This window comes from Urocampus carinirostris, chromosome 19 (assembly GCF_059441175.1).
Source record: "Urocampus carinirostris isolate Australia breed hairy pipefish chromosome 19, RoL_Ucar_1.0, whole genome shotgun sequence".
Taxonomy (NCBI): Eukaryota; Metazoa; Chordata; class Actinopteri; order Syngnathiformes; family Syngnathidae; genus Urocampus; species Urocampus carinirostris.
This window is the reverse complement of record NC_142367.1, coordinates 10463929-10491439: the sequence shown is the minus strand read 5'-3', so window position 1 is coordinate 10491439 and position 27511 is coordinate 10463929. Positions and strand designations below refer to the sequence as shown.

General features: G+C 39.8%; 1 protein-coding gene across 1 annotated transcript; it reads right to left on the bottom strand.

The window, feature by feature from the left end:
* Nucleotides 1–2172: 2172 nt before the first annotated feature.
* eef2k (eukaryotic elongation factor 2 kinase) lies at nt 2173–27511 on the bottom strand. Its single transcript, XM_088323789.1, has 18 exons — nt 26942–27511; nt 25006–25238; nt 22678–22734; nt 20228–20328; nt 16564–16662; nt 16326–16497; nt 12206–12355; nt 12000–12132; nt 10145–10272; nt 9880–10075; nt 8994–9064; nt 8848–8925; nt 8721–8777; nt 7153–7284; nt 5961–6149; nt 5775–5899; nt 5095–5273; nt 2173–2590 (listed from the first exon to the last, which is right to left on the bottom strand). The coding sequence occupies exons 2-18, from the start codon at nt 25228–25230 to the stop codon at nt 2481–2483; spliced, it is 2202 nt and encodes a 733-aa protein (XP_088179915.1). The 5' UTR covers nt 25231–25238; nt 26942–27511; the 3' UTR covers nt 2173–2480.

Genomic DNA, 27511 nt, shown 5'->3' with positions numbered 1-27511 from the left:
AAATCCTATCTCAAAATATTAGAATATCATGAAAAAGTATACAAGTAGGCTATTCAACTAATCACCTGAATCATCTAATTAACTCGAAACACCTTGCGAGGGTTGGGTCAACACGGCGGCGCAGTGGTTAGCGCATGTGCGGCACAGTTCATGTCTTGGGAACCTCTGCGTGGGTTCAAATCCAGCTCCAGACTTCCTGTGCGGAGTTTGTATGTTCTCCCCGTGCTTGCGTGGGTTTCCTCCGGGCACTCCGGTTTCCTCCCACATTCCAAAAACATGCATTTCAGGTGAATTGGCCGGTCCAAATTGTCCCTAGGTGTGAATGAGCGAGTGAGTTGTCTGTCCCCGTGTGCCCTGCAATTGGCTGGCAACCAGTTCAGGGTGTCCCCTGCCCACTGCCCGATGATTGCTGGGATGGGCTCCAGCACCCCCGCGACCCTACTGAGGATATGCGGTGTAGCTGATGAGATGAGACCTTGCGAGGGTTTCCTGAGCCTTAAAAACACTCAGCTTGGTTCAGTAAACTAAATCACAAGTATGGGGAAGACTGCTGATCTGACTGCTGTCCAGAGGACCATCATTGATACCCTCCATCAGGAGGGTAAGACACAAAAAGAAATTTCTCAAAGAGCAGGCTGTTCACAGAGTGCAGTTTCAAAGCATATCCACAAAAAGTCTGTTGGAAGGGAAAAATGTGGCCGGAAACGCTGCACAACCAAGAGAGATGACCGCAGCCTTAACAAAATTGTGAAGAAGAGCCGCTTCCAGAGATTGGGGGAGCTTCAAAGACAGTGGGCTGAAGCTGGAGTCCAGGTATCAAAAGCCACAGTTCACAGACGCGTCCGGGAAATGGGCTACAATAGCCGTATTCCCATGGTCAAGCCACTTCTGAACTCAAGACAACGGAAGAAGCGTCTGACTTGGGCTATGGAGAAGAAGCACTGGACAGTTGCAGAGTGGTCCAAAGTCCTCTTTTCAGACGAAAGCAAGTTTTGCATTTCATTTGGAAGTCAAGGTGCCAGAGTCTGGAGAAAGGCTGGAGAGGAGTAAAATCCAAGTTGCCTGAAATCCAGTGTGAAGTTCCCACAGTCAGTAATGGTTTGGGGAGCCATGTCAGCTGCTGGTGTTGGTCCACTGTGTTTCATCAAGTCCAGAGTAAATGCAACTGTGTACCAAGAGATTTTAGAGCACTACATGCTTCCATCTGCTGAAAAGCTCTATGGAGATGAGGATTTCATTTTCCAGCATGATCTGGCACCTGCCCACAGTGCCAAAACCACCAGTAACTGGTGCACTGACCATGGCATCACTGTCCTTGATTGGCCTGCTAATTCCCCTGACCTGAACCCCATTGAGAATTTGTGGGGTATAGTTAAGAAGAAGATGAAAGACACCAGACCTACAAATGCAAATGAGCTGAAGGCCGCTATCGAAGCATCCTGGGCATCAATAACACCTCAGCAATGCCACAGGCTGATTGCCTCCATGCCACGCCTGATTGATGCAGTAATCCGTGCAAAAGGATTCACAACCAAGTACTGAGTGCATCAATGGACATTTTCAAATGTTTGATTTAGTTTCGTTGTTATAAAATTATTTTTTTACTTGGTCTGAGGAAGTATTCTAATATTTTGAGATAGGATTTTTGAGTTTTCTTCAGCTGTAAGCCAAAATCAGCAATATTCAAATAATAAAAGGCTTGAAATAGTTCAGTTGATGTGTAATGAATCCAGAATGTATGACATTTTTGTTTTTTTAATTGCATTACAGAAAATAAAGAACTTTATCACAATATTCTAATTTTCTGAGACAGTCCTGTATCTTCCGATGGAGGAATCTGCCCGACTAAACTGTGGAAATTTGGAGGCCTGCCTCACTGAGATAAAAGAATGGATGTCACTCAACTTCTTGTGCCTTAACTCTTATGTTGACAATATATGTGTATTATTTGCCCTCATGTAAGTTTTAGATGAGGGGATGGTGTCATGATAGTCTGTGATTTGCAATAATCTGTGGTCTGTGCAGCCCTTTCAGACTCTTTGTGATTACGGGCGTCACAAATAAACACGACTCATTCCTTTCCTTCTTGAAGAGGGCAATATTTGTTTTTGTAATATTTGATTAATATACAAAAAAACATCCTGCCAGTGAAAAATGAAACAGAAACATAAATCATTATTTCAATTTTGTTTTTTATTGAATGCATCAATTTTAGTTTTTTAAAACACACTCTTCCAATAGAAATCATTTTAATAAACAATTATATTGTTTTTGGCTCCACGGACCACATTCACAGAAGACAAATGCAACCCCCCCAAAAAATAGCAATGAAGCTTAAATGCTGGAAGTCTTGACATGCAAAAAATGCTTTGAGCTAAAAACATGTTATATAAAAAGATGTAAACGCAACTCGTTAGGTAGGGAAACTTGAATCCGCCTTTTTTTTTTGTTTTTGTTTGTTAAAGTGCACACAAGCGTCGTTACTCCTCCATCAGCGCCCAGGCTTCCTCGGCTTTCATGTAGTACACATTAGCCGAGCGTCCTTTCATGGCCTCCATAGCGGCTTCTGCTGCTTCGGTAAACAGCTCGCCTAGAGAAAGAAAAACCCCAATAAAAATCAAGGAGACGAAAATCCATCTGACAAGTTTTCAGGGTTTGTGCACATTTTTCATGGTCGAATTCAAGCACTTTTAAGGAGCTAACTTCCCAATTTCTCCAGTACCATTAAATGAAGAAAACCCGGTATAAATCATGTATTTTAAGGATACACAGTTACATATGTGATTTTAAATCTTGTGTGAGCAATCATCCAGACATATGATGTTTAGATGTTCAGTAAATCTCAAATATTATCATGGATCTGAACAATACAAGTGTAAGTATTTTAGAGACAAATCTCTCCCCATATAGGGGATTGGGTAAAATAATATGTAGTTTACATACAGTTCTTCCCATTGCAATTTACCATTGAGAAACACTACCTTCATTTTTTACATGGCCCATAATAAATGTTCATAATTGATACACAATCCTTTCTCAACTGGTGGGTCAGGACCCAAAGGTAGGCCGCAGTCTTTGCCTCTGCAAAATAATGCTAAGAAGAAAAACCAAAGGGTCAATTAGACTCCTTAACACTAGATGGCGATTATGCCCCGCTCGATCCCTTCTTCCTGTTCAGTCACCCAGTAGTATTTAAGAGGGACCACATCTCATTTTATTGTGATTTAGTTGATTGTATTACCTTTTTCTTCCCATTGTAATGAATCTATCTATCTATCTAGATAGCTAACTGTGGTCATTGTGATTGCAATTTACGTTCCACCGGATAATAACGTTAGCATAGCGCTAAATCTCCGTCTCGCTGTTATTAATAAACAGCAGCTTGCACACCCCGACGGAGCTTTTATCATCGCCGGCGACTTTAATCAGGCATGCTTAAGGACTGTACTTCCCAAATTCATTCAAAACGTGGACTGTGCACCAGGGGGAAAAAAACACCGTGTGTACAGTAACATCAAACATGCGAACAGAGCTTCCCCCCTCCCCCACCTAGCTGGATCCGACCATCTCTGTCTGTCCCTCACCCCCTCATACACCCCCCTCCAGAGAAAACATAGCCTGCAACAACGACAATACAAACATCTTCTTTGTTCCTTTATCTTCTTTGTTCTCTTCTATCCTCACTGTAAAATGTGAAACTGGAGTGCCACGTCCAATTTCGTTGTCACAATATGTTCAAACCATTTTGTAACGATGAGAATAAAGGTATATTCTATTCTATTCTATCTGAAAAAAGTTAGTGACGAGGGTAAAGAAAAATGGAAAAAGTCGAACCATCGAGTTGAAGTTTCCTTAAAGGATTGCAAAATACGAAAGTGGTGTATGAGTGTCTGCTTTTGAAGTACAGCTGGACGGTACAGTAAATGGTTTAAAAAATATATATTTTTAGCTTTTTAATTACCAGTAAATTGATCTTTATTATCTACATGACTAAATGATTATTGTTGTTTAGGTATACTGTTGACTGGTTGGATCCCTTAACCACTAGGTTCGTAGGGACACGATTTTCTGTAGTGTGTCTTTGGGAAGTAGAGCCTGGTGGCGCCCAAAAGAAAAAAAGAAAAATAAATCAATGATAAATTAATTATACTCTTGTTTTATTATTTTCAACTTGTTATATTTTTGTTTTAATAAAACACTTATATCAAGAATTATCATTTATATTTTACTATATTTCTAATTTGTAGCAATAAAAATAGCTACTGTTTTTAAACATGACAAATAAGTTAACACTAAAAAGAAATAAGAAAATTAATTTGATACATTTTCCTATTTTTTAAGAATTAAGTTTCTATATTTTTTCGGTAAAATTAGTAGGATAACTGTAAAAAAAACTTGAGTAAGAAATTTGTGTCCACATGATTATTTAAGACATCTTTTTCTTATCTATCCTGTATGTTTTATTAATAGGTGGGGTACAAATTTATTTTAGTATGTGGTTATTTTAAAGCAGTTTTAGGGGGTTGCTTATATGCGATGTAGGCCTATATGCGAGTACTTTAAGTTGTTTTGGCTTTGTTGGTCATTTTATTAAAAAAAAAAAAAAAGGTGAATATTTTCTTTGATCTCTAAACTAAACAACCCTTTCATTCGATACATTTGAAAAGTGGAAATGTTTCCTTGATTTGGGTTGTAGCCTATAATTAGAGTGGAATGTTGGGTCCTAAATTCAGACAAGCTGAGAACCAGTGCACTAATATACATTTCACAGTGCCCTGTTTAGGTGTAGCATGCACCTGTTCTTTTGGGCGAGACTCATAGAGGCCGATGACGCGTCCTAAGATAATGCCATAAAAACTAATGCCAGCTGCCGTTAATCACAAGAGAAGAAATGCAATGGCAAAGTGAAGCCACTGGAGAGCAGTGCCTGCGTCAATTTTAAGCAGACTTGTTGTGAACGATGGCAACAATTACAATTAATTTACAAACACTTCACCCAAAAATTCAAGCGCTTTTCGATCTTTGAAAAAACATTAAAATTCAAACATTTTTAAGGATTTTAAGCACCCGCACAACTGTTTTTAAGATCCCTACCTGCTTTCTGTGGATCCGCCTCCAGGTTGTGGCCCCCTGTCATCAACATCTCGGCCTCCCGGGCCAGCAGAAGATAACGCGGCTCGTCCTGGATGCCGTCGAACTCGCCGCCCTCGTCGTGTTCCTCCATTTTGAGCGCCTTGTCGTACCAGCGGATGGCTTCCGCCCAGTCCTGCTGTCTGTTGCCGGAAAAAAGGGCCCCATACAAAAATTTGAAACTACTAAAATAATGAAAAACTACATAAAAAGTGTTTGTGGAGCGCAAACATTTTCCAGTGTTGTCATGACCACATCACTGAAACCACATCACCGTTTTGATAGTTCTGTATTGTGGTCATGTGATATTGCCACGAAAATATATCAGTGAATTATTAAAAAGAACAATTTATAAATGTAACTAAATCTTTTTAGTTCAAACAAATATAAATCTTATGAACTGGATTTAAGACAATTTAAAGCCAATTAAGGCCTTATTTTTAGAATAATGAATTGATGACTTTTCAAGGATCTGTGGGGGCCCTGAAATAGAGTGTACAATAAAATATACCGTTTTTTAATGTCAAAATGTTGGCATGTATATTTTATTACGGCAGTTTTGACTGCTCCTCAAAAATCACAGAGCTGCATAGTTAAAGAATTCTCTCTTTAGAGGACAGTATAAGTCCACGCAAATACCTTACCTGTCAACTGACAGATTCACTCCGGTGTCTAAAGCTCGGGCCACGGTGATCATCGAGTATCTATCGCCCGCTTCAGCGGCCTGCAGGAGATACTTGAAGCCTTTCATTCGGTTTCCCGCGTTGTCCTAGAAAGAAGAGGCGGGTAAGATGGCAGCCAGGTATGAATGGGAAGCGGCTGGGGGGCACCTCTAGTTCCATGTTGGGCAGGATGTGGTGGGGCAGCTGCAGGCAGCACTGGCCGATGACCACGATGGCCTCCAGCTCGCCGCACTGGGCGGCCCTTTCCAGGTGAAACATGGCCGAGTCCTCGTCCCACTGCTCGTCTTTCTCGCAGAAGCGCCCCGCCTCGTGGTAGCGCACCATGGCTAGGTGCACCTTCACACCAGGAGCATTTTTATTTACTGCATGTTCCACACAATGAGGCGCACCAGATTATAAGGCGCATCTCTCAAAATAACTGTTGGTGATTTTTTTTTTCTTATATAAAGCACATCAGACTGTAAGGTGCACTGAATTCAAACTACAGTAAGGGCTAGGGTTGCACAAAAAGAAATAAGTAGTGTGTTTGTGCATTGATTGATCAGAAATAAATAAATCGCTGATCGCAATCGCAAAAAATTGGATGCAATGAACTTAGAATGGCATAACATTAGATGCAATGGTAATCGAACCCAGATCGCGGCGTGAAGAGCATCAAATCCTATTCACTAAACCACTAGGTATACTAACGACACAGGAAAAGGCAATAGTTTTAATCTCATCATCACACTACTTTTATTCAGGGTACCAGAAAGTAATCTTGAAAGATATAAACTCAAAAAAGCACAATGAGGGAAATAGTTATCTGTTGAATTGATGACAACTCGCACTTTGAAGAACGTTGAATAAATTGATTGTAAATTTTGTGTTAGTATAGTGTTTATTACCACATTGTAAATAAATTATTTTAACCATGGCCAGATTTATTCAAAGTTTGTCACTTACAATGCTTAGTTTGAGCTGAAAAAAGGGAAACCATATTTTATACAAATTTTTAATCACTTTCTGTTTTCTCTACTCGCCAATATTCGTATCTGATACCTTGAGTGCTTTTTCATATGCTATCCATGTCCCCAGGTGGCCTGGTGGTTAGGATTCTGCGTTCTCCCCGTTGCTATCTGGGATCGATACATATTGCCTCCACTGTTATGAAATTGCGGTCACTAATGGCTCAAACATGGTAAAATACCGCTATGCATTTCCAATTTTATATGTATACAAGGCGCAACGGATTATCAGGCGCATGTTTCTGGCCAATTTCGGGTTTACAATTAAGCCTTGTAGTCGGGAAAATATGGTCATTCATCCATGATTCTATTTCATTAAACAGAGGCATCACCTTCCCCAGGATGGACTGCCCAATGCGCTTCTGCAAGAGTGAGCTGAGTCGTTCCACCTCTGTGGCCACGCAGGATGATCGGTGGACGTGAGCCCGGGACGAGTGGAAAAAACTCCACTTTTCCTCTGTCAGCTGCTCGGAAGACATTAAATCGAATTAAATTTAAAAAAAATAAAAACTGAAAAAACACGTGGAACATTCAAACACACACACAGAAGCAAATAAACACAAAAACTAAGGATGAGTGATGAAGGATACCAATGATCATAATTGAAACGAAAACCAGCAATCTGCTGCCCGCTAGTGGCCCAATCAGAAACTACAAATTATAGGAATATTACGATGAGGTCGATTGCATGCAATTTGAAGTATTTTATGGGGAATATCACATACTAATTATATCAATGTCTTGTATTGGCTTAAATGACTCAAGACATAAGTATCAGTGTGGGTATCAAATAAAAGATGTCAAACATGCCTAAGAAAAACACACTTAAACAGGGGTCACCAACCTTTTTAAACCTAGCTACTTTTTATCACGGATTGGCACAAAGGGCCCACCATTTAATATGCAATTCTAAAACGACAACATATATTATTACCAGGATTTTAATTATTCAAAGTGTAGTAAAAAAAAAAAAACACAAAAACATGCCAATTAGAAATCAAATTTCCTGAACAATCACAGTGACCCATCACAGATCAGCTATTTTCAGAACGCGCCCATAGGCTACTCAGGTGTCCTTAGGGGGCTGCCCAGTGCCCTCGGACACCACGTTGCAGACCCCTGCACTAAAACGTACAAATGTATACACATTTTAAATAGCACTATAGTGCAACTTCTCCAACAAGAATGGTGATAGCAATACAGATTCAATAACCAATTATTGATCTGTACGATTTACAAAAGATCAGAATTTCTGACGTCATTACCAATACCTTACAATGAGACTGGTATCAGCGTTGAAATCACTCTAGTATCTATCCTCAGTTGTACAAATTGCACATAACTCATATTGGAATTACCAATAGAATGCCAATATTATTAGTACTGTTAAAACGTACTATTTCAAATATATTTTTGAGACAATTACAATTCTGACGTCCTATTATATATTATCAATATTATTTGGCATTTCTCTTTACATTTTCTAGCAACAAGATTGGCTGATTTCAGACTTTCTGACATGATTACCGATACCTTAAAACAGTTTTATTTGATATCGGTCCCTTGAATCGATACACATCTCATCTCCTGGTATATATAATCAATATTATTATGAATATATCATTTGGCGTTTCCATTTTCAAGCCACGGGATTGGCTGACATCAGTATTTCTGACGTCATTACCAATACCTTACAATAAGACTGGTATCAGCGTAGATATCAGTACCTTGAATCGATACTCAATTGTACAAATGGGACACAAAAACAGCTCGAACATTGAAACACACACACAGGGAGGACAGGTCTGATTTTTCTTACAGTAAGGGAAATCAATGATCTCATGCGAGACATTTAAGGACAGATGAAACGTATAACGTCGGTGTTCGCTCGTCTTTTTACCCGTCTCACACTGTCCTCATCCGATTCGGAATAATGTCTTTGGTAGAGGTGGCGGGCCTACGACGTTTTTAAATAAAAAAGCGTCATCATAGAAAAACAAAGAATAATATATTTAGTGACGCCTTACCCCGTCCGGGTGGTCATTGGGATCGCCTTCGCTCCTCCTCTCGCTGGGGTAGCCGCTGTCTCCACCGCTGTCGGACTCCTACGCAGCAGAAAGTGATAGTTGTGCTCGATGGGACTCCAAAGTGTCGAGAATTTTGGGATTCGTACCCTGTGCTCGCCGGCGTTGTCCAGTTGTTCCTGATCATACGTCCCGGTAAAGGACAAGCCTGGAAAAAATGAATACATTTAATTAAAAGCAAATGTGGTATGATCTGTATCAGGCTACCAGTACTTGAGCGAATGCCAATATCATCTGTATCAGTCTTTGACGCGATAACAATCATTAATTTTATTGACAGCTCGATTTTCTTATTAGTGATTGGTATCAGCTTTGATATCATAGAGGAATCTGTACACTTAGAGTGTATGATACCAGGTCCATCCCCAAGAACTTTAATATAGAAATTAAAATAAACCTGGTAAAACCCGTGAAAATTCAAAAAATATAAAGAGGTAAGTGATATAATCTGTATCAGGATACGGGTACTTGAGCAAGTGTCAATTTCTTCTGCATAAAGTTCATATCAGTCCTACCAGTGACTATTTTATTTTATATTTTCCCGGTATCTTGTTTTAGAACGATCTTGATGTTTCTGTGATTTGTCTATTTTTAAACTAAATTCACTTCAAAGTGTTTATTGTCATATGCACAGTAAAGAACCCCGTTTCCCTGCACAATAAAATTCTTACTTTGCTGTCCACACAGTTGCCAGCAAAAAATAAACTGGAAACTAAGAAATGTTTGTTTGGTGACATCGTACGGACACCGCATCCGCACGTGTCTACGACACGTATTTGCTTCTTTGCAAGCTTTCGGAATGTTGAGGAGGTAATAAGTTTGACTAAACTATCTGACTGTTTTGTCGACGTTCCCATTGTAGCGCCTTATAATCCGGTGCGCCTTGTGTATGGAAAATATAGGACCAAAAACTATTTTTTGGGGGTGCGCCCTATAACCCGGTGCGCCTTACATTGCGGAAAATACAGTACTTACCCGGAGACTTCCCAATACACATGGGCGCCACCAGGGGGGAGCACGGCACAGAGTCGCTCTCGCTCATGCTCTCGTCCCCCATGGACGTCTCCGACAGGCGGGAAAGCAGAGGAGGGGCCCGACCCCCGGAGAAAGTTCGGACACGGGGGGAGCCGCAAAGCTCCTCGCAGCCTCTCAGCACCGTCTTTGCTGATTTCTTAAGGAACAAGAAAGGGATGTCCAGTAAATGTAGTATGGGGCCTGGGGGGTGTTTGTGATGTCCCACCAGCAGTTTATTGGTGCAGTCCAGCTGCTGCTTCTCGGCCGGGGACAGATCAAAGGGCGTCAGGTCCATGCTCTTGCAGATTTTGTTGCAAAGGTGCGAGTGGAAGAAGAGCGCCATGCCACGAACGCCTGCCCACGCACAAAAACGAAAATCCTTACTTCACTGGCACATATTCAGAATATTGCAATAATTGCGATGATGAAAATCCATGTAAAAGAATACAATAATTTGATGAAAGTTTTTGTCCTACTGCGAGTATTCTGATTGCAATGCTTGGGTTAGTCCTTTCATTTTTTGACTACTCCTCATACGGTATGGTTTGATGCTGCAAAGAATTATGGGACTTGTAGTAAAAATCCAGATGATACTCACAACCCTCCTTTCTTTCGCTAAAAAATGTGTATTGGTTCATTTCCCATTTAATTTTCAGCAAAACTGCCATAGCTGTATCCATCTATATAGTGGATGTCATTTGTATCTATCCATATATAGAGTAAGTCTATGTGAAATAAATATAATCATCCTTTATTGCAAAATGCAGAAATTACGTCTTTTTCATTTTTTGCCCCTTTTTTTCCTACTTCCTTCATTTAAAAACAAAAAAAGAACGTCTATTTTCATCACAACGTTGTTCTCGCTTGTTATAAGAATACTCGCCATGTATACGAAGACACCTTCACTACTTTTCGCTTTGTACTTGGCGACCTCAGCGCATTGCGTGTTGAAAAATATTCTCCTATCCATTATTTCCGAATCACAAATTGGTGTGAGCGAGGGCTGACAGAGCACATTTTTGGTCAGGCCTGGAAGCTTTTTTTTTCATTCCTGTAATTTTGGCCGAAATGACCTGCACTCTTGCGACCGAGACCAGTGAAGGCCCTTTTGGTGCGAGGCGTGTGGTTCTGACCCGCCTAAAATGAAATAAACGGCGTGGCGCCGACCTATTTTCCCTGGTTAGCTAATGCTGAGAGCGGGGGCTCTAGAGTGGGTTTTTTTCATTCAGGCAGCTGAATCGGGACATTGTGCCCCACCTAAACAGAACTGCATCGTTTTGGCGGCAGAGAACATTTGTGTCATGTATGGTGTGTCTTTTTCCGTTCTTTTCCCCTAAAAAACGAAACAGCACCCATGCGTTTGTGATCCATTATCAACTATTGCTGAGAGCAGAGACAGAGAAACCAAATTTGTATCAGGCGAGGCAGCTCTTTTTTTCCAGTATTTCCAGCTGAAACGAACAAGACAAATGCGACCACGATCCACGATACCTGTTCAACTATTACTGGATGTGAGGGGCATCATTTTGTGTCATGCTGGCAGATCTTTAGCATATCTCTTTTTTGTGCCTAAAATGAGACGGTGACCATGTGGCCGCGATCCATTATACCCGGTCGACTATTGCTGAGAGCAAATTTTTGTTAGGCCAGCAGCTCTTTTTTTTCTCTTCTTTCCACCTAAAATAAATAGCACCCGTGCAGCCGCAAACCTTTATCCCCATTTGAATATTGCTAAAAGTGGGAAACAATGGAGCAAATTTGTGCCAAAGGTGGTGCTCTTTTTTTCCATTCTTTCTGCCTAAAATGAAAAAGCCCCCGAAAGGCCAGGGTCCATTATCTTCATTTCTGCGAGCGGGGGCGTCAGAGCGTATGTTTGAAAAAATAAAAAAAGGGGGCGATTATTTTGGAGATTTTAACATATCGTGAGGGGACTGGTCCCCATTAAACGCTATAATGGAGGAATTGCATTGTTTGTCTGTCTCAAGGCATGTAAACTATTCATTCGCATTGCTCCGGAAATCCGTTATTCCCTTTCCAATTGGATTATTGCATGCATATAATCAAAAAGAGGAGACGCCCACCCAGATTCCCGTCGCCAAAGTCCGTCCCCTTTTCCGTGTGAATCTGCGGGTCGGTGTAGAGATCACCCACGCCTTGGATGTCCACCACGATGAGCTGGTGGCCCGAACGCTCGAAGGTGAAGTGACTGAATGCCTGACGGGGGGGAAAAAAAACAACGAAGAAGTCAGAGGTTCTACACGTTGTCCTAAGGAAACGGGCGACCAACCTGCGGCGTCAGTCTGATGTTGTCATCCCGCACGAATCCCGAGTTAGAGTTGTATTTGATGTACTTGCCCTCGATGTAATGCTCCAAGTGGAAAAGCGGCTTGCCCGGCCTCTCGCTCATTTCCAGCACGCACATCTGCACGATGTCCACCTGTTTTTTTGAAATATGATTTCGGTTCGGTTTAATTATCCCCAAAAAGTTTTTTTTTACTTATTTATTTTCTATGTGTTTTAGTTGAGGTGTACAAGAAATTGAGTTTTTTGTTTTTCTTTATTTTTATTAGCTTCACTTGAAATATTAAATTTCAACTTTCGTTTTTTTTCTATTGGAAAGCGAAATATCCCTTTAGGTTCATCTCATCTCATCAGCCGTACCGCTTATCCTCATAAGGGTCGCGGGGGGGCTGGAGCCCATCCCAGCCATCTCCGGGCAGTGGGCAGGGGACACCCTGAACTGGTTGCCAGCCAATCGCAGGGCACACAGGGACAGACAACTCATTCGCTCATTCAAATTCTAATTAAAAAGAGACGGAAATATTACTCATTTTGATATAAGTAAATATTACTTTTTAACTCATAATAATCATCAGAAAAATACAATACAGTTTTTGAATGCTTTTAGTATAGATTTTTAAAAATAATACAGATATTAAACATTAAGAATCAAAAAAGGGCGAAAAATAGGGATATTTCAAATAATATCAAATTATATCAAAAATAAAATAAAAAATAGTAAAAATAAATATTTTCTTAATATTTTACTATAATCTTTGATTAATGTTAAATGTTATGTGTGCCTTAGTTTAGTTAAATATAATTTACATTTCAAAACAAAGACATTTTTCTAAAAAAAAAAGTAATTCTAACTTAAATAAGATAAAAATACTCATAAATAGTATCAATATTTTTCTGAATTATATAAATATCAGAAAAATAATACAATTATTTAAAACTTGTAATGTTTTTCTCTTTTTTAATATTGAATAAACAAACAACAAGTATTAAATTAAGAAAGGGAAAATAAGAATGATTCAATGGTACTGTATTCAACAGTGTATAAAGCGCAATGTGAATTTTTTTAGTAAAAATCATTTCAACATTTTTCTCACTTTTTCTCATCTTAAACTAAGCATTGTTAGTCACATTGTTGGACACGTACGGACAGGATTAAAATAATTTCTTGACAAAGTAAACTATGAACACAATACAAACATAAAATTTACAGCGCATTTATTTCATGTCATTTTTTTATTTATTTGCTGATTTCTCATCAGAAACCCAAAATCATGTTTTCCATCTGCATGTATTTTCAAGTGTATTTAAACCTTTCGGGACTACTTTCTGTTCCCTCCATTCTCTAACATTCGTCTCTGGTATCGTGAGTAAAAAAAGTGTGATAATAAGATCTAAAGCCTTTTTGTAATTCACCTTTGTCACTGGTGGTCTAGTGGTTAGGCCACGGGGCTGAGTTAGATTCCCATTTTATACAATGTTATGAGATTCTGTTCAGCGATATTTTTCAACTGATCAATCATTACAAAAAATAGGGAAATATACTACCATAAACCAGCACACAAACTTTAAGTTCAGTTTTATGTTAAAAATGCGTGTTTTATTCAGTAATAATACTATATTTTCGCGACCATGAGGCGTACATAAAAGCCTCAATTTGGTGCGGTGCGCCTTGTGAGTCATGTGCAGGGTTGGGTATGGTTACTTTAACTGGATTACTTTCAATTACTTTTGGATTACTCCAATACCAAATATGCTAATTAAAGACAAAAGAAACTAAATATGAATAAAATTATGACTCACAACACGTGGTAAGCTTTCTCTCCTGGCCTTGATCTCCGGCAAAACTAACATAAAATGCGACAGAAACAAAATGAAAATAAATCCAAACAGCTTGCCAACATCATTTTTGCCGTTCCATGTATTCCGTTACTCCCCAAGCCTGCACAAAATTTAGTAATTTTATTCATATTTAGTTTCTTTTGTCTTTTATTAGCATATTTGGTATTGGAGTAATCCAAAAGTAATTGAAAGTAATCCAGTTAAAGTAACCCTACCCAACCCTGGTCATGTGAGACGGCGGACGTAGCTGAGGGCTGCATGAAGCTGCTAAAAAGTGACGTGGGCGTCGCCTCTAAAGGTTATGTGAATATCGCAGAACTTGTTGTGAACATGGCAAAGAGACACGCCTACGAAGCACAATATAAACTGGAGGGCGTCACCTACACAGAAAGGCATGGGAACCGAGCAGACTTTAGTTGTTGAGAGTTAAAGATTAATGAATCGCTGGTTCGCAAGTAGAGAAAGCTTCTGCAAAAATAAAGCGAGGTGGCCTGAATTGGAGGAAAGACTGGAGCAGTGGATTGTCAAGGAAAGAACGAGTGGGAGAAGGATTTCGAGTCACCATTAGGCTAAAAGCAGCAACTCTAGCAGAAGAAATGAAAAACGGACATTTCCAAGGAGATCCGTCTTGGTGCTTCCGTTTCACAAGCGCCGTGGTAACTATGGAATACTGATGAATGCCACAGTTTCACTTAGAGCGAAAGGCAGCGCAGTGCGGGTTACACCACTTTTTGCGAATGGATCGTCGCCACTTGGGCTCGCGTTCCTATTACCATTGTTTAGTCTTTTCCAAAAACCAGCATCATATCTGAAGAGCTGCACAGCACTGAAAACATTCGAATGGAGATTTAGCGCGTCTGTTCTGGTCGGAAACAGAGGACGAGGATTTTGTCGTTTTTTTGTTTGATTTGGACTACTGGTAAAAAAAAAAAGTGTGAACCAAACTCTGTTTTGTTTTTGTAGTCAATAGTTAAATAAACCTCAACAAAACTCAGTTTTGCTTCTGTTGTTTTTTAAAATATGCACCCTTGTAGGCTTGTCAGTGTTGTTGTAATGCGGCCGCGCCACAGTAGAGGGCGGCAGCTCCCTATAGCGAAGTGGGCCTTCTGTTGTGTTAAATAAAGAAAAAGAACAACTAAAGTCTGCGCCCTTTCACACGGTGCTCCCTATGGTTGTGAAAGTAAGGTAATACATATTAAAATTACAATACTAAGTATTCCAATTATAAATACACATTTTTTAAATAAGAATTATCATTCATTTGAAACGAACAATTAATAAATGTAAAGATATATACAGTGGAACCTCGGTTTTCGAACGCCTCTCAGTTCGAACAAATCGGTTCTCGACCAAAAATTTCAAGAAATTCTTGCTTCGCTTTTCGTTCAAAAAAATCGGAGTTCGAACGCCGGTACGCTAGGGTCGACGCTGAGCGGCGTACGAGTGTAGATTGCCCTCACCACTCGTGAAGAACTGTTGTCACGGCAACGCGCACTCCTTTTCTGTTTTCGTTTTTAAAAAGCGGTGAAGGGAGTGTTTTAACCCCTAATTATGCCTCGGAAGAAGGTTGGTGCAAGGAGCAAAGTTGCTACAGGTGAAAAAAGAGGAGTAGTGCGTACAACTATTGCATTTAAGAAAGAAATAATAGCAAAATATGAAGAAGGTGTGCGAGTTTCCCTTCTTTCAGGAATACAGCATGGCTTCTGCCGACCGGTAAGAAATCCTATTCATAATTCTTTTCTTTATCCTTTAACCGCTCACCACTTGTTGTGGAGACCCGGGTGCTAAATGACGTGTAAACGACCTGATTTTTTTATTTTTACACGTTCATGTTAGCGTAATCTTTCGTACGGAAGATTACGCTAACGCGAACGTACGATTAGCCTGGGTTAGCTTTACGTTAAATATTCAAGATAAACATTCAGGGTGTTGGAACGGATTAAAACATTTTTACATTACTTTTAATGGGAAAAAACGGCTTCGGTGATCGTACAAATCGGTTTTCGTACAAAGAAATGGAACGGATTATGGTCGAGAACCGAGGTTCCACTGTACGTTTCATATTTTACTATATTTTTAAATGAATACAAAATTCTACATACAATATTCATATAGCATTTTAAGTCTACTTCAACCGTATTTTGTGAAAAAACAGGCAGTTTCTTTTCTTTAAAGAATACATTATTTAAAAGTTTTATTCTTTTATATTCTGTTTTCATTTACTATTCAAACCCCGCCAATCGAAGAGGAGCGATGGGGCAATCTACCTGTTTGGGGGGCCGGTGTCGATTGAACTCCTCGCCCCAAAGTTTGGCCTCCATCTGCAGTCGGACGTCCTCGAAGTAGACTGCGCGTTCCACCGTCTCCATGTAGCGCTTGGCCACGTAGTTACTGGCCATTTTCCAGTTGTGGCTGTGCGAGAAGCTGGACAGCTTCTTCCTACACAGGTTTAATCAGACGTGTTAGAAATGTGTAATAACAAAAGTACGGTGAGCTTGGACTCACGTTCGGAAGCACTCCCTCATGGCCCCCTTCCCGAATGGCTGTGCAGCCATCTTGATCTGGACTTGGTCTTGAGCCCATTCACCTGTGACCGCGTTAAACCTGGGAAGAAAATTGGGATTTTTAGTCTTGATGTGATGTGCGATTGAGTTTGATAAAGTTCAGGGTTCGTTCACTTTTTCAAAGCCATATTCAAGCACTTTTTAAAGACTTTCAGAGCCAATTTATGACTTTCTCCAGTACTATTCAAAGAATAAATAATACATAATCATAGTGTTACTACCAATAACTATTGAGTAATTGTAGTTTGCATTATCATTATTATTAATCTCTCCAACGCTAACTATATATTTAAGGTAGGTGCAAGCCAAGGGTCATTTCTTGCCGCCACCCCCTGGCTTAAAGTCATGATTGTAGCCTTAGTCACCTCACTCATGATGTGTGTGCAAGTACGTGTATTTTTCAGATGGCATAAATAAAACCATCTTTTTTTTATTTTTCGTTTTTATGGCAAACAGCTTTATTTTCTTCATTTACTGTGTGGTCTATGGAGCCAGACCGCAGAGAAACATGGCAACAATTGCAAGGATTTACAAGCATTTTACCCGAAATTAAAACCCTTTTCAAACCTTAAAAACACAACGTTAATATTCAAAAATTCTCAAGGATTTTAAGCTCCAGTGTCAACCCTGAATTTTTTCTAACGTTGTTCAGTTTCCGGATAACTTATCAGATTTATTTTTTTTCGTTTAAATGATACTCAAAATTAATATTATAAAAAAAGGAAAATATTTTCTTTTATTATATTTTAGGGTGTTTTGTATTTTAATTTCAAGTAGGATATAATATGATATTTTTCAAGTGTTGTTGTTATTATCATTACTTTCTTTTTAAAGGAAGGGTGCATTATTTTGTGTGAAAGTTGAAATTGGAATAGTTTCTCTATTAAGTCTGTCTAAACAATGTCCAACTGAGTTTAAAGATCCTTTTTAACTTTATCAGAGGGGTTGGGGACGTGCAACACATTAGGAAGCAGGAAATGGGGGAGGGGAAGAGAGATTTCATGCTTGTCATCACAGTTTTTTTTGTGTAGCCTGAAAATGGCAGAAGAAAGAAAAGGTCCGTTTCTGATACAGTCCAAACCCCAAAAAGATGGAAAAAAAAGAGATGTTTATTGAAGCGCGAGAAATGCATGCACTTGATACAAGAGCAGTGATCATGACGTTAAGCCAGGAGATGGCAGCAGAGAGGAACCAACTTTCAAATTCTAGACAGCAAATTTACCGAAAATTAATACTCTTAAAATAATTCAATTTTCTATCTTCAGATTAATATTTTGTATTATAATAAAAATATAAAAATATGAAGACAAAAATATAATGTACAAAAAATATGAAGACTATATTTATTTTATATTACTACATCTTCAATTTTAAATATTGTTTTTTATATAAAAACAAAAGATTTTTCTTAGGATTAACATTTCTTTATTACATTTTTTAACCTGTTAGTCAATAAAATAAGAAAAAATACTCCCTCTTATGACATTTTCAAAATTATTAGAGATAAATGAATTAGTGCCCTGAGGAAACCCACACATGCAAAGGGAGAACATGCAAACTCCGCACAGGAAGGCTGGTAGCTGGCTTTGAACCCATGACCTCAGAACCTTGCCGCGGACACACTAACTACTCAGCTGCCGTGCCGCCCAACTTATCAACAATATGAACATATTATCTAAAGAAATGACAGCCGATAACATTAAGACCGATCCCCCGCGAACAAAACGACAACGAAAAAAACTACTCATGTTTTATGTTCATGAACAACCCAAGTGTGTTTCCTTTTAAAATTGCACGCTAACACCGACACAACCTTTGACCTCCTTTTTTTTTTTTTTTTAACCTCCAAAAAACAGCGTTTGGAATTCGGGAACAAAATGTCCCCTTCCGCTGCACGGCCCAAAAGTGGGCAGAGAGAAAACGATTAAGAGGAGTGCGTGAAGCAAATGTAGCCCATGAATAGACGCCGCCCCTTCCCTCCTTTCCTCGCTCTCTCATATAACAGCTCGAACGCCTGCTCAGCAAAATCAAGCCCCGTCCACTTTTAATGGAAGCCTACTACTGTTAGTGGCATGTCAGTTACTGACCAAAAAGCAGGCCTGCAGGATCGGATTGTTATCTTGTTAGTAGAAAAAGTGATGTGGGTCACTGGGGCATCAATTCAGTCTAATCCTGGAAAGAAGTACCAAAATAGATTGGTAGCTCTTACACGAGATTAATTCGTTCCAGGATCGTGCTCGTATCTCAAATTGCTCGTGTAACAAGTGAATTTTCCCAATATAAACAAAATTAAAACAAATTGGTCTGGTCCTGTCCTCCCAAAATAATTCAACTGAACCATAAATATCTATGAAACACATCTTGTTAATCACAAAAAAACGTTCAAATAGTAATCGTTAGTCTTTTTTTAATATTTGAAATATTATTTTATGTGTACATGTATAGATTATTAGTTCTATTACGCTGGCAACTGAGTGGACAGCAAAATAAGATCGTGGTTCTTTACTGTGCATATGACAATAAACACTTTGAATTTGAATTAAAAAAAAAACGCAGTAAGAAGATAAAAAAGATGATATTACAAAATAAAATGAAAGTTTATTCTGAGCACTTACTAAGAAGGCAGTCACCATAACAAAGGTGCGTGCATGGTACGAAGAAGAAATATAACAATATTTTATACGGGGACAAAATATTTGATAAAGACCCATCAGGTCATTTCGGCCATAATCCGCATTGTCTCAGTCACTGGCTGAAGATGAAAACGTCATCGAATATTGTCAAGTCAAGTCACATTTATTTATATAGCCCTTAATCACAAAAATGTCTCAAAGGACTGCACAGGATTACAATTACAAAATTACACAATTACCTGACCTTAAACCAGATATTGCTAATATCGTCGTGGTATTCTATATAGTCAGTCACGCTGTGAATCAATAGTTGCCGCAGTGTGTTTTTAAGGTTTGCTATCGCATAATGAGAGGAATTGCAACCATTATTATGGCGAGTAATTGGCCGAGATAGACAGGAATGAGATCCAGAGACTGTTGATGATACCTAAGCACTTACTGTACACATCATATTAAAGTAACTAACTTTAAATGAAAACACTGAAAACTTTTACACCACTTTTCTTTTAGCCTTTAGTAGTTTGCATTAGCAAACTGGAAGCAGCTGATGCTGGCAGTAAACGGTTGCAAACGGTCTCTAGTGGCAGCATCTGGGACCTGGATTTTCCTTCGTATAAAGAGCAACATATATCGAAATGTTCCTGTTTAGAGGTGCTACTCTAAAGAGGTAAAATTGTGTGTATTTATTTGTGTAAAAGGCGTACTCGCTTATAACGCGCACCGCTAATTTTTTTATTAAATTCGTAGACATTTTTTTAACGTTTTCTTGGCTCACTGAAAGTGACATAGTTGAATACATTCGGCCATTTTTAAAAATCAATCTCTATAACGCATATTATTGATTTGGATGATAAAACCGCTGGTTGCTAGTGTGAAAAGTCAATCCGGTTTTCTTGAAATGATTTTGAAGCTTCAAATGATGACTGGAAAGTGTTTTGGGTTTTTTTTTTTAAAAGGAAAAAGTCTTCCTACCTGTACCGCAAGCAAGGCTCGGTCTGTTTGTCCTCCAGGTGAAATTCGGCCCAAGGATCAGGCATGGATTTGGCCTTCATGATGGCGTTCTTCCACGTTTCCTGTCGTAACATGAATAGTTTCTAATAAAATCATATCATCCTTCTTTTTAAGTTTCGGTAGTTCTTTTTAGATGGAGAAGGTGTTAAAAGAAGAGAAGGAAATGCAATTAGGATTGGAAATTTCAGAACGAAATGAGAACTCGATGGATTCATCACCTGTCAATGATGACTTTTCAATTGCTTTAGAATAAAATAAAAGGAAAAAACTAAGACAAGCAAAATTTCCCATAAGGAAATAGTACCCTGAACACACCATGTTTTTCTTTATTACAAAAGCAGAAAATAAGCGTCTTTTATAATGTAAACAATTATTTATTATTATTATTAAATTGAATGTATTGATTTTTTTTACTGTTATTGTTCTAATATTGAAAGAATAAGATGATGTATTAGAAAAAATAAATCATAGTTTTATTTTATATAAAATGTTGTATTAAATGCAAATACAATTTTGCAGAAATTAGAATCTTAGTTTTAGTTTAAAAAAAAAACAAGTTATAACTTGTTTTTGAATTTCAGGATTTATTTTCATTTTTTAAACTGTTTGAAAATTAGGTAATTCGTATTAAAAGAGATTTTTTTAATTACAGACCCTTCTGTTTTTAGCATAGCAGCTTCGCACCACATTGACGACGCAAATGGGGCCATTAAGCTCACGCTAAAGCAAAGGTGTCAAACAGGCGGCCCGCGGGCCAAGTTGGGCCCGCTAAGGCATTGAATCCGGCCCGCGAACCAACACCCAGAGAAGCGCAAGGGAAAAACAAGCTGCAGGTTGAAATATGTCAACTTGATGTTGCCAAAGCCAGGTGCCTCTCACAAAGACACTGTACTTGTATTTATTTCTCTCTCACTCTTTCTTTTCCATCAATTTTTTCCCACTCTGATCTGTCTCTTTCACTCTCTGTGTCTCTCTTTTTCTCTTCCTTGGTTGCTCTTTCTCTCTGTGTGTCTTTTAACCTCTTTTGCTCCAACTTCCTTTTCTCTCTTTTCTCTTTCTTTCTTCATACTCTTCGCGCATTCCTTTCTCTTTTCTCTCCTTCTGTCTTTCTATTTCTCTTTGGATTTCTTTCTTCCTCTCCTTTTCTTTTCCCCCTCTCTCACGACTTTTTATCTGTTGTTTCTCACGCTCTCTCCCTCTCTCTTTTTCTTTCTTTGTCCCGCCCTCTCTCCTTTTCCCTCCCTCTTTCTCTTATTTCTTTATATCTTTTTCTTTCTATTTAATCTACTAGTCCGGCCCCCGACAGAATGTTTGTTCTATCGTGTGGCCCCCGAGTTAAAATGAGTTTGACACCCCCGCACTAAAGTAAACGAAGGAATTTAGGCACAAAATTATAACTACCAAAATAAAAAAATAATAGTATAACTGACATTTTCATGCAACAAAAATAGTTATTGGAAAATAACTGGCGCTATTGGGAGCAATAAAATTATTAGGTGTTCGTCATTAAGAAACCCTCCGGAAACGCATTGAAGGACGGAACGATCATTTTGTTCCTACCGTTTTTTTGACCGTTACCAATAAAAACGGTGTTTCAATTTTCACTAAAATCCCTTTTCAGTTAAAATACAACAAAGTTGCGGTTAGTTTTCATCAAAAAGGACACACACACACACACATTATATATATATATATATATATATATATATATATATATAGATATATATTTTTTTTTATCGTGTTTTTACTTAAATGTTAAACAGTAAGATATATGTATGTTTAGTTGTATTTATATGAATCACTAGATTAAGATGGATCAAAAAAATAGATGAAAATTCTGAAAAAAATTCATATGAAATCACCAAACTCCTGAACTAGAGCCAATTTGTTTACAACAGAGAAGGAAGCGAGTCGAGGCATGCGTCCCACGCAACCCGTTTCCCCAAATAACCATAGTCGTCTCTTGCTTGTCCTGCGTGTTGAGTGACTTTTTTATTTTATCTTTTCTAACCGCCTGGGTGAGTTGCACGATTCCCTTGTACGCTGCCGACTGCGCCCGAGAGCTAAATAAAGAGCTAAATTGTATTTCTCTTTATGCAAGCAAATCCAGATCAAATCCTATAAGAAAAAACACGGATACGGTTGGGAAAAATTGGTTTATTTCGATTAATTACTCATAAATTACTTTGAATGCAACTATTGCTAAATCCAAATCCCTTTTGCAAAGGTTTTTAGTTTGTAAATGGTTTTGTTGCACATAAAATTCTCCCAAAAATAAATCACACAGCTACAAATTAAAGGAATGTATCAAATTTCAAAAACAAGTGAGGAGGCAAAAGATCATTCCAAAGGAGTGTAAATGGTAAAAAGTGAGGACGGGAGAGGAAAGTAATTCAAACGTTACCACATACCCGTGCACTCTCAGACAAAACCTGGTACGAACCTTCCGCCAAATGCTCACTTTGATTCTAAAAAGGTGAAGAAAAACGCAGTGCTTTTCGTCAGAGGGGTTTAAATGATGCAAATAGAAAGATTATAAAGACTTGAAATTAAAAAAATTAAAAATAAATAAAAAATTTTAAAAAGGTTGGTGTTTGTCCCCTAGAGGTAAAATACATTCTTATGTGTCCACTAGAAGTCACCAACAAAAAACAACGAAATTCTACTGCTGACGAGATGTTTTTTGTTGTCATTAAAGTGAGTAATTCAACACTCGTTGTAGCCTAGAATGGAGCTGAAGGGTGTCCATTCGAAGAAGACACTACAAGAGCCTGAAGGATACAACTCCACTAAATTGGGAAGCCTCCTTCCATGTTAACTTCATTAGTTCCATCTAGCATCAGTGCATGAAAACTGATCTTAATCCACGCCAATGACAACAAAAGACCAGGCGGGTGAAATACACCCGGAGCGTCTGAATTGAGCAATTAGCTGAAGTTGGACATAGCCAGTGTAAGTGGCAAACTTTAGCTGCTAACGAGAGAAGCTACTAAAAAGGCCAGTAAAAATTCCAAGAGCAAAGCAGAATTTGTCAAGGACACTGATACAGAGAACTCTTGACCTGAGTGGCCACTAGGGCTGCACGATGAACCGAAATCTAATCAATATTCCGATATGACGTAGTGCGATAGTGTAACCGCAAAACACTGCAGTTTTTTCAATGATCCGTTGTTCCAGTTTGTTATTTGAGTGATAAAGTGTTTGGCCGACAAGAATTGTCGCAATTTGTAGTTTAACAGCGCCAATCAGAAGCAGGTTTTAATGGCGATGAAGGCGAGGCAAAGTTAGCAAGACGTATGTGCACGATTTTGATAGGCTGGTGTAAGCTGCCAGTCAGTCAAACAGTCACAGCTTGTCACTTTAGTGGCTTGTCACATTGAAAATATATTCATTAGTTAAATCGGACTCTGAGAAAAGTCAGAAAAGCACAAAGAAAAGCTGATCACCAGCGGGCGCTGCCCGGATTTTTATCCCATCTGGAAATTGACTGAGGCATCGTCGGAAGGGAAAGCTGACCACTAAGCTCTTGACCCACCACTGCTGAACGTGACTCGTCACCAACGCCAGATCCATGAAACCTCCAACTTTTAGCTACTACTCGTTGAAAACCGCTACATTTTGGACTCTTGTATTTTAATCATCACAAAGACCTTGCAGAAGGCACAGTTACCCGACACTAGCGTGTATCTTAGCCTTTAAATTGTTTTCTTATACTGAAAGGAGTAGCCCTCCAACCTTGTTGTATTTTTGTCTAATGGCAATAAAAAGTATCTACTCAACTGTAATTGTGTTTATAGTTATTTTGTTCCAGTCCTATACTTTCAAGTCTCTGGGGACATTATCTTGAGGTAAGTTTGCATGTCACTATGTTTAAATCTGCAGGTCTGAAAAATTGCAATTGTTTTTTTTTTCCAAAATTGTGCAGCCCTAGTTGCTAGTGAAAGAAACAGTGGAAAAAAAGTAAAGCATGACAAGTCCCACGTGCCTGGATCACGGAACTGAGCGACGTGAGAGGCTATAGGAAGAAACAGTCGGAAAAAAGTCTAGATGATAAGTCCCAGATACCTGAATCACGGATCTCAGCGAATGTAAGTGGCTAAAGGAAGACACAGTGGAAAAAAAGTCAGAAGTGACAAGCCCCAAATGCCTGAATAATATAAGTCAGGGATGTTTTCTTGCGAGGGACACTGAACAATGTGGCAAGCTTTATTTAAATGGAGCAGCTAACATTTACAATAACAGCTGGGGCGTGCAGTAGCGTGCAACAAGTGTCTAACATTAGTGGACAAAAAAGGAAACAGCGGAGGGAAAAGTCCAAGAGGTAAGCGCCAGTTGCCTGAATTATGGGCCACCGCAACATTAACTATTGGGAAACCATAGCCTGTAGCCAAGTGGCTAACATGAGAGGCTAGAGAAGAAAACAATGAGAATAAGGAAGAAGATGCCTGAATGAAAGTCACGGCGACTATCACATGTGGGGCTCAGTTGTGTGCAGGAAGTAGCCGGTAAGTGCTAAAACACAATCGGGACAAGCTAGCTTGGCAAAATTGGCCGTCTGGACTTCTGTGGTAAACAGATAGCCACTAGACATGTCAGCCTCTTCCAGTTGGGCTATATAATTACAAATTTATAAACCTAAAATCATGGTTTATGACTCACTACATATGCTGCTCATTATTTAAATATTCAAAAACAATTATTAAAATACACTTAATATGGTGTCAACGGCACCATCTCACCCTGTACAGGAATTCGGTCTTGGGCAGAGAACTTGCGTCATGTCGGTTATTGGACAGGTTCTGCATGTAGTGGCAAATTTCCCGGACCGGGTCGTCCAGGATGGAGTAGGGGAAGGCTTCTTCATCCTCGTCCTCGTCGCTGAGCGAGGACGCCCTCTGATTGGCCGAGGTACGTCTGCCGCCGCTGCCCTCCTCCTCCATGCTGAACATCAGCTCGTCCTCCATCTTGCTTGCTGAAATAATAGACGATACCGATATTAAATCTCGGAAGAGTATTGCAATGATAAAACACAATAATGAAAATCCATTCAAGTTTTATGCTGAGCTCTGGTACCCGCTGGTGGATATCTTTCTAATGCAATTTAATTTTACATAGGAAAATGTTGTCATTAAACGACAACTAATTAGGCTAATCCAAACTATCTGTTTGTGCTAATGCAAAAATGCATGGGAGTTTTGCCTATTCGGTTTACATGAGATTTATGGACTTGGAGAAGGCATTCAACCGTGTTCTTCGGGAAACCCTGTTGGGCGGTGCTTCGGGAGTATGGGGTACCGCACAGTCTTATCCGGCTGTGCGGTCCTTGTATTCCCGGTGCCAGAGTCTGGTCCGCATTGCCGTAAGTAAGTCGGATTTGTTTCCAGTGAGAGTTGGACTCCGCCAGAGCTGCCCTTCGTCACCGATTCTGTTCATAACTTTTATGGACAGAATTTCTAGGCGCAGCCTTGGTGGGGTAGGAGTCCGGTTTGGGGCCCTCAGCATTGCATCTCTGCTTTTTGCAGATTATGTGATGCTGTTGGCTTCCTCAGGCCGTGATCTTCAGCTCTCTCTGGAGCGCTTCGAAGTAGAGTGTGAAGCGGCCGGGATGAAAATAAGCACCTTTAAGTCTGAGACGATGGTAGTCAGCCGGAAAAAGGTGGCATGCTCCTTCCTGGTTGGAGATGAGATCTTGCCCTCAGTGGAGGAGTTCAAGTATCTTGGGGTCTTGTTCACGAGTGACGGTAGGATGGAATGGGAGATTGACAGATGGGTCAGTGCAGCATCTGCAGTCATTCGGACCCTGTACCGGTCCGTCGTGGTGAAGAGGGAGCTGAGCCGAAAGGCAAAGCTCTTGATCTACCGGTCAATCTACGTTTTTACCCTCAACTATGGTCATGAACTTTGGGTTATGACCGAAAGAATACGATCCCGGATACAAGTGACCGAAATGAGTTTCCTCCGCAGGGTGTCTGGGTTTTCCCTTAAAGATAAGGTGAGAAGCTCAGTCATCCGGGAGGGACTCTGTGTAGAGCCACTGCTCCTTCGCATTGAGAGGAGCCAGTTGAGGTGATTCAGGTATCTGATAAGGATGCCTCATGGGCGCGGGAGGTGTTTCGTGCATGTCCCACCGGCAGGAGGTCCCAGGGACGACCAGGGACACGCTGAAGAGACTGTCTCTAGGCCGGGATGGGAACGCCTCAGGATCCAATGGGATGAGCTGGTAGAAGTGGCTGGGGATAGGGAGGTCTGGGCTTGCTGCTGGCCCAGTGACCCGACCCTGGATAAGCGGAAGATAATAGATGGATGGATGGACGCTGAACGATGTAGCAAGCTTTATTTACATGGAGCAGCTAACATTAACAAAAGCAGCTAGTGGCCAGCAGTAGCCTGCAGCAAGTGGCTAACATGAGCGTCCAAAAATGGAATCAGCGGGGGGGAAAGGTCCAAGTGGAAAGCACCAGATGCCAGATTGAGAACTGTCATCAACACGAGCAAGCTCCGTTCCCGAATAGCATGCAAACGGGACGAGCTGCGACCTAATTCAAACTTCCCGTGATGGCTGCAGAGTACAGTATTCGATTGCAATGCAGACAGACCTTTGCACCCCCACTACACAAAAACATAAACAACAATAGGCAATCTAAAATTTGCATGCTCAAATTGAAGCCAGCAAACCTGCAACTCGCCACCTCGAGTTCTCCTTCCGAGGTCCAAAGAAAATACGTTTCCTCTCGAGGTTCGACGACTTGACGGGTGTCGATTCGTTTCCCCGCCTCTCCAGCGAGCCCTGTGGGTCCCGAGGCAAGCGGTTCGGTTCTGTGGGAGTGTCCCGGTTTCGACAGCCGCCACTCCGACGTGGACCTTCTGCACGTAACAACAGTATTCTCAGCTAACCCCGCCACTCGCGTTTTGCTGCGTTTACGGACTGTCGGGGATGACAAAACAATCACATAACGTGTATGGAGAGTTTTCTAGAAAGCCGAGAATGACGATAAAAATACAATTCATAAACGCTAACTAAACCTAAATACATATTGAAGTGACCACATTTACGTGTTTAAGGAATTAATTATCTTTAAAACACACATCGTACAAAAGTGAAAGACACAACCCAGAAATGTTAGCGATTAAATACTTAAAAGATGAACACACAAAATGAATGGTGTTTTTTTGTTTTGTTTTTACAATAAAACTTTTCAAAGCCATATTTTTAAAATAATTCCCTTTATACGTCTGCTCTTCCCT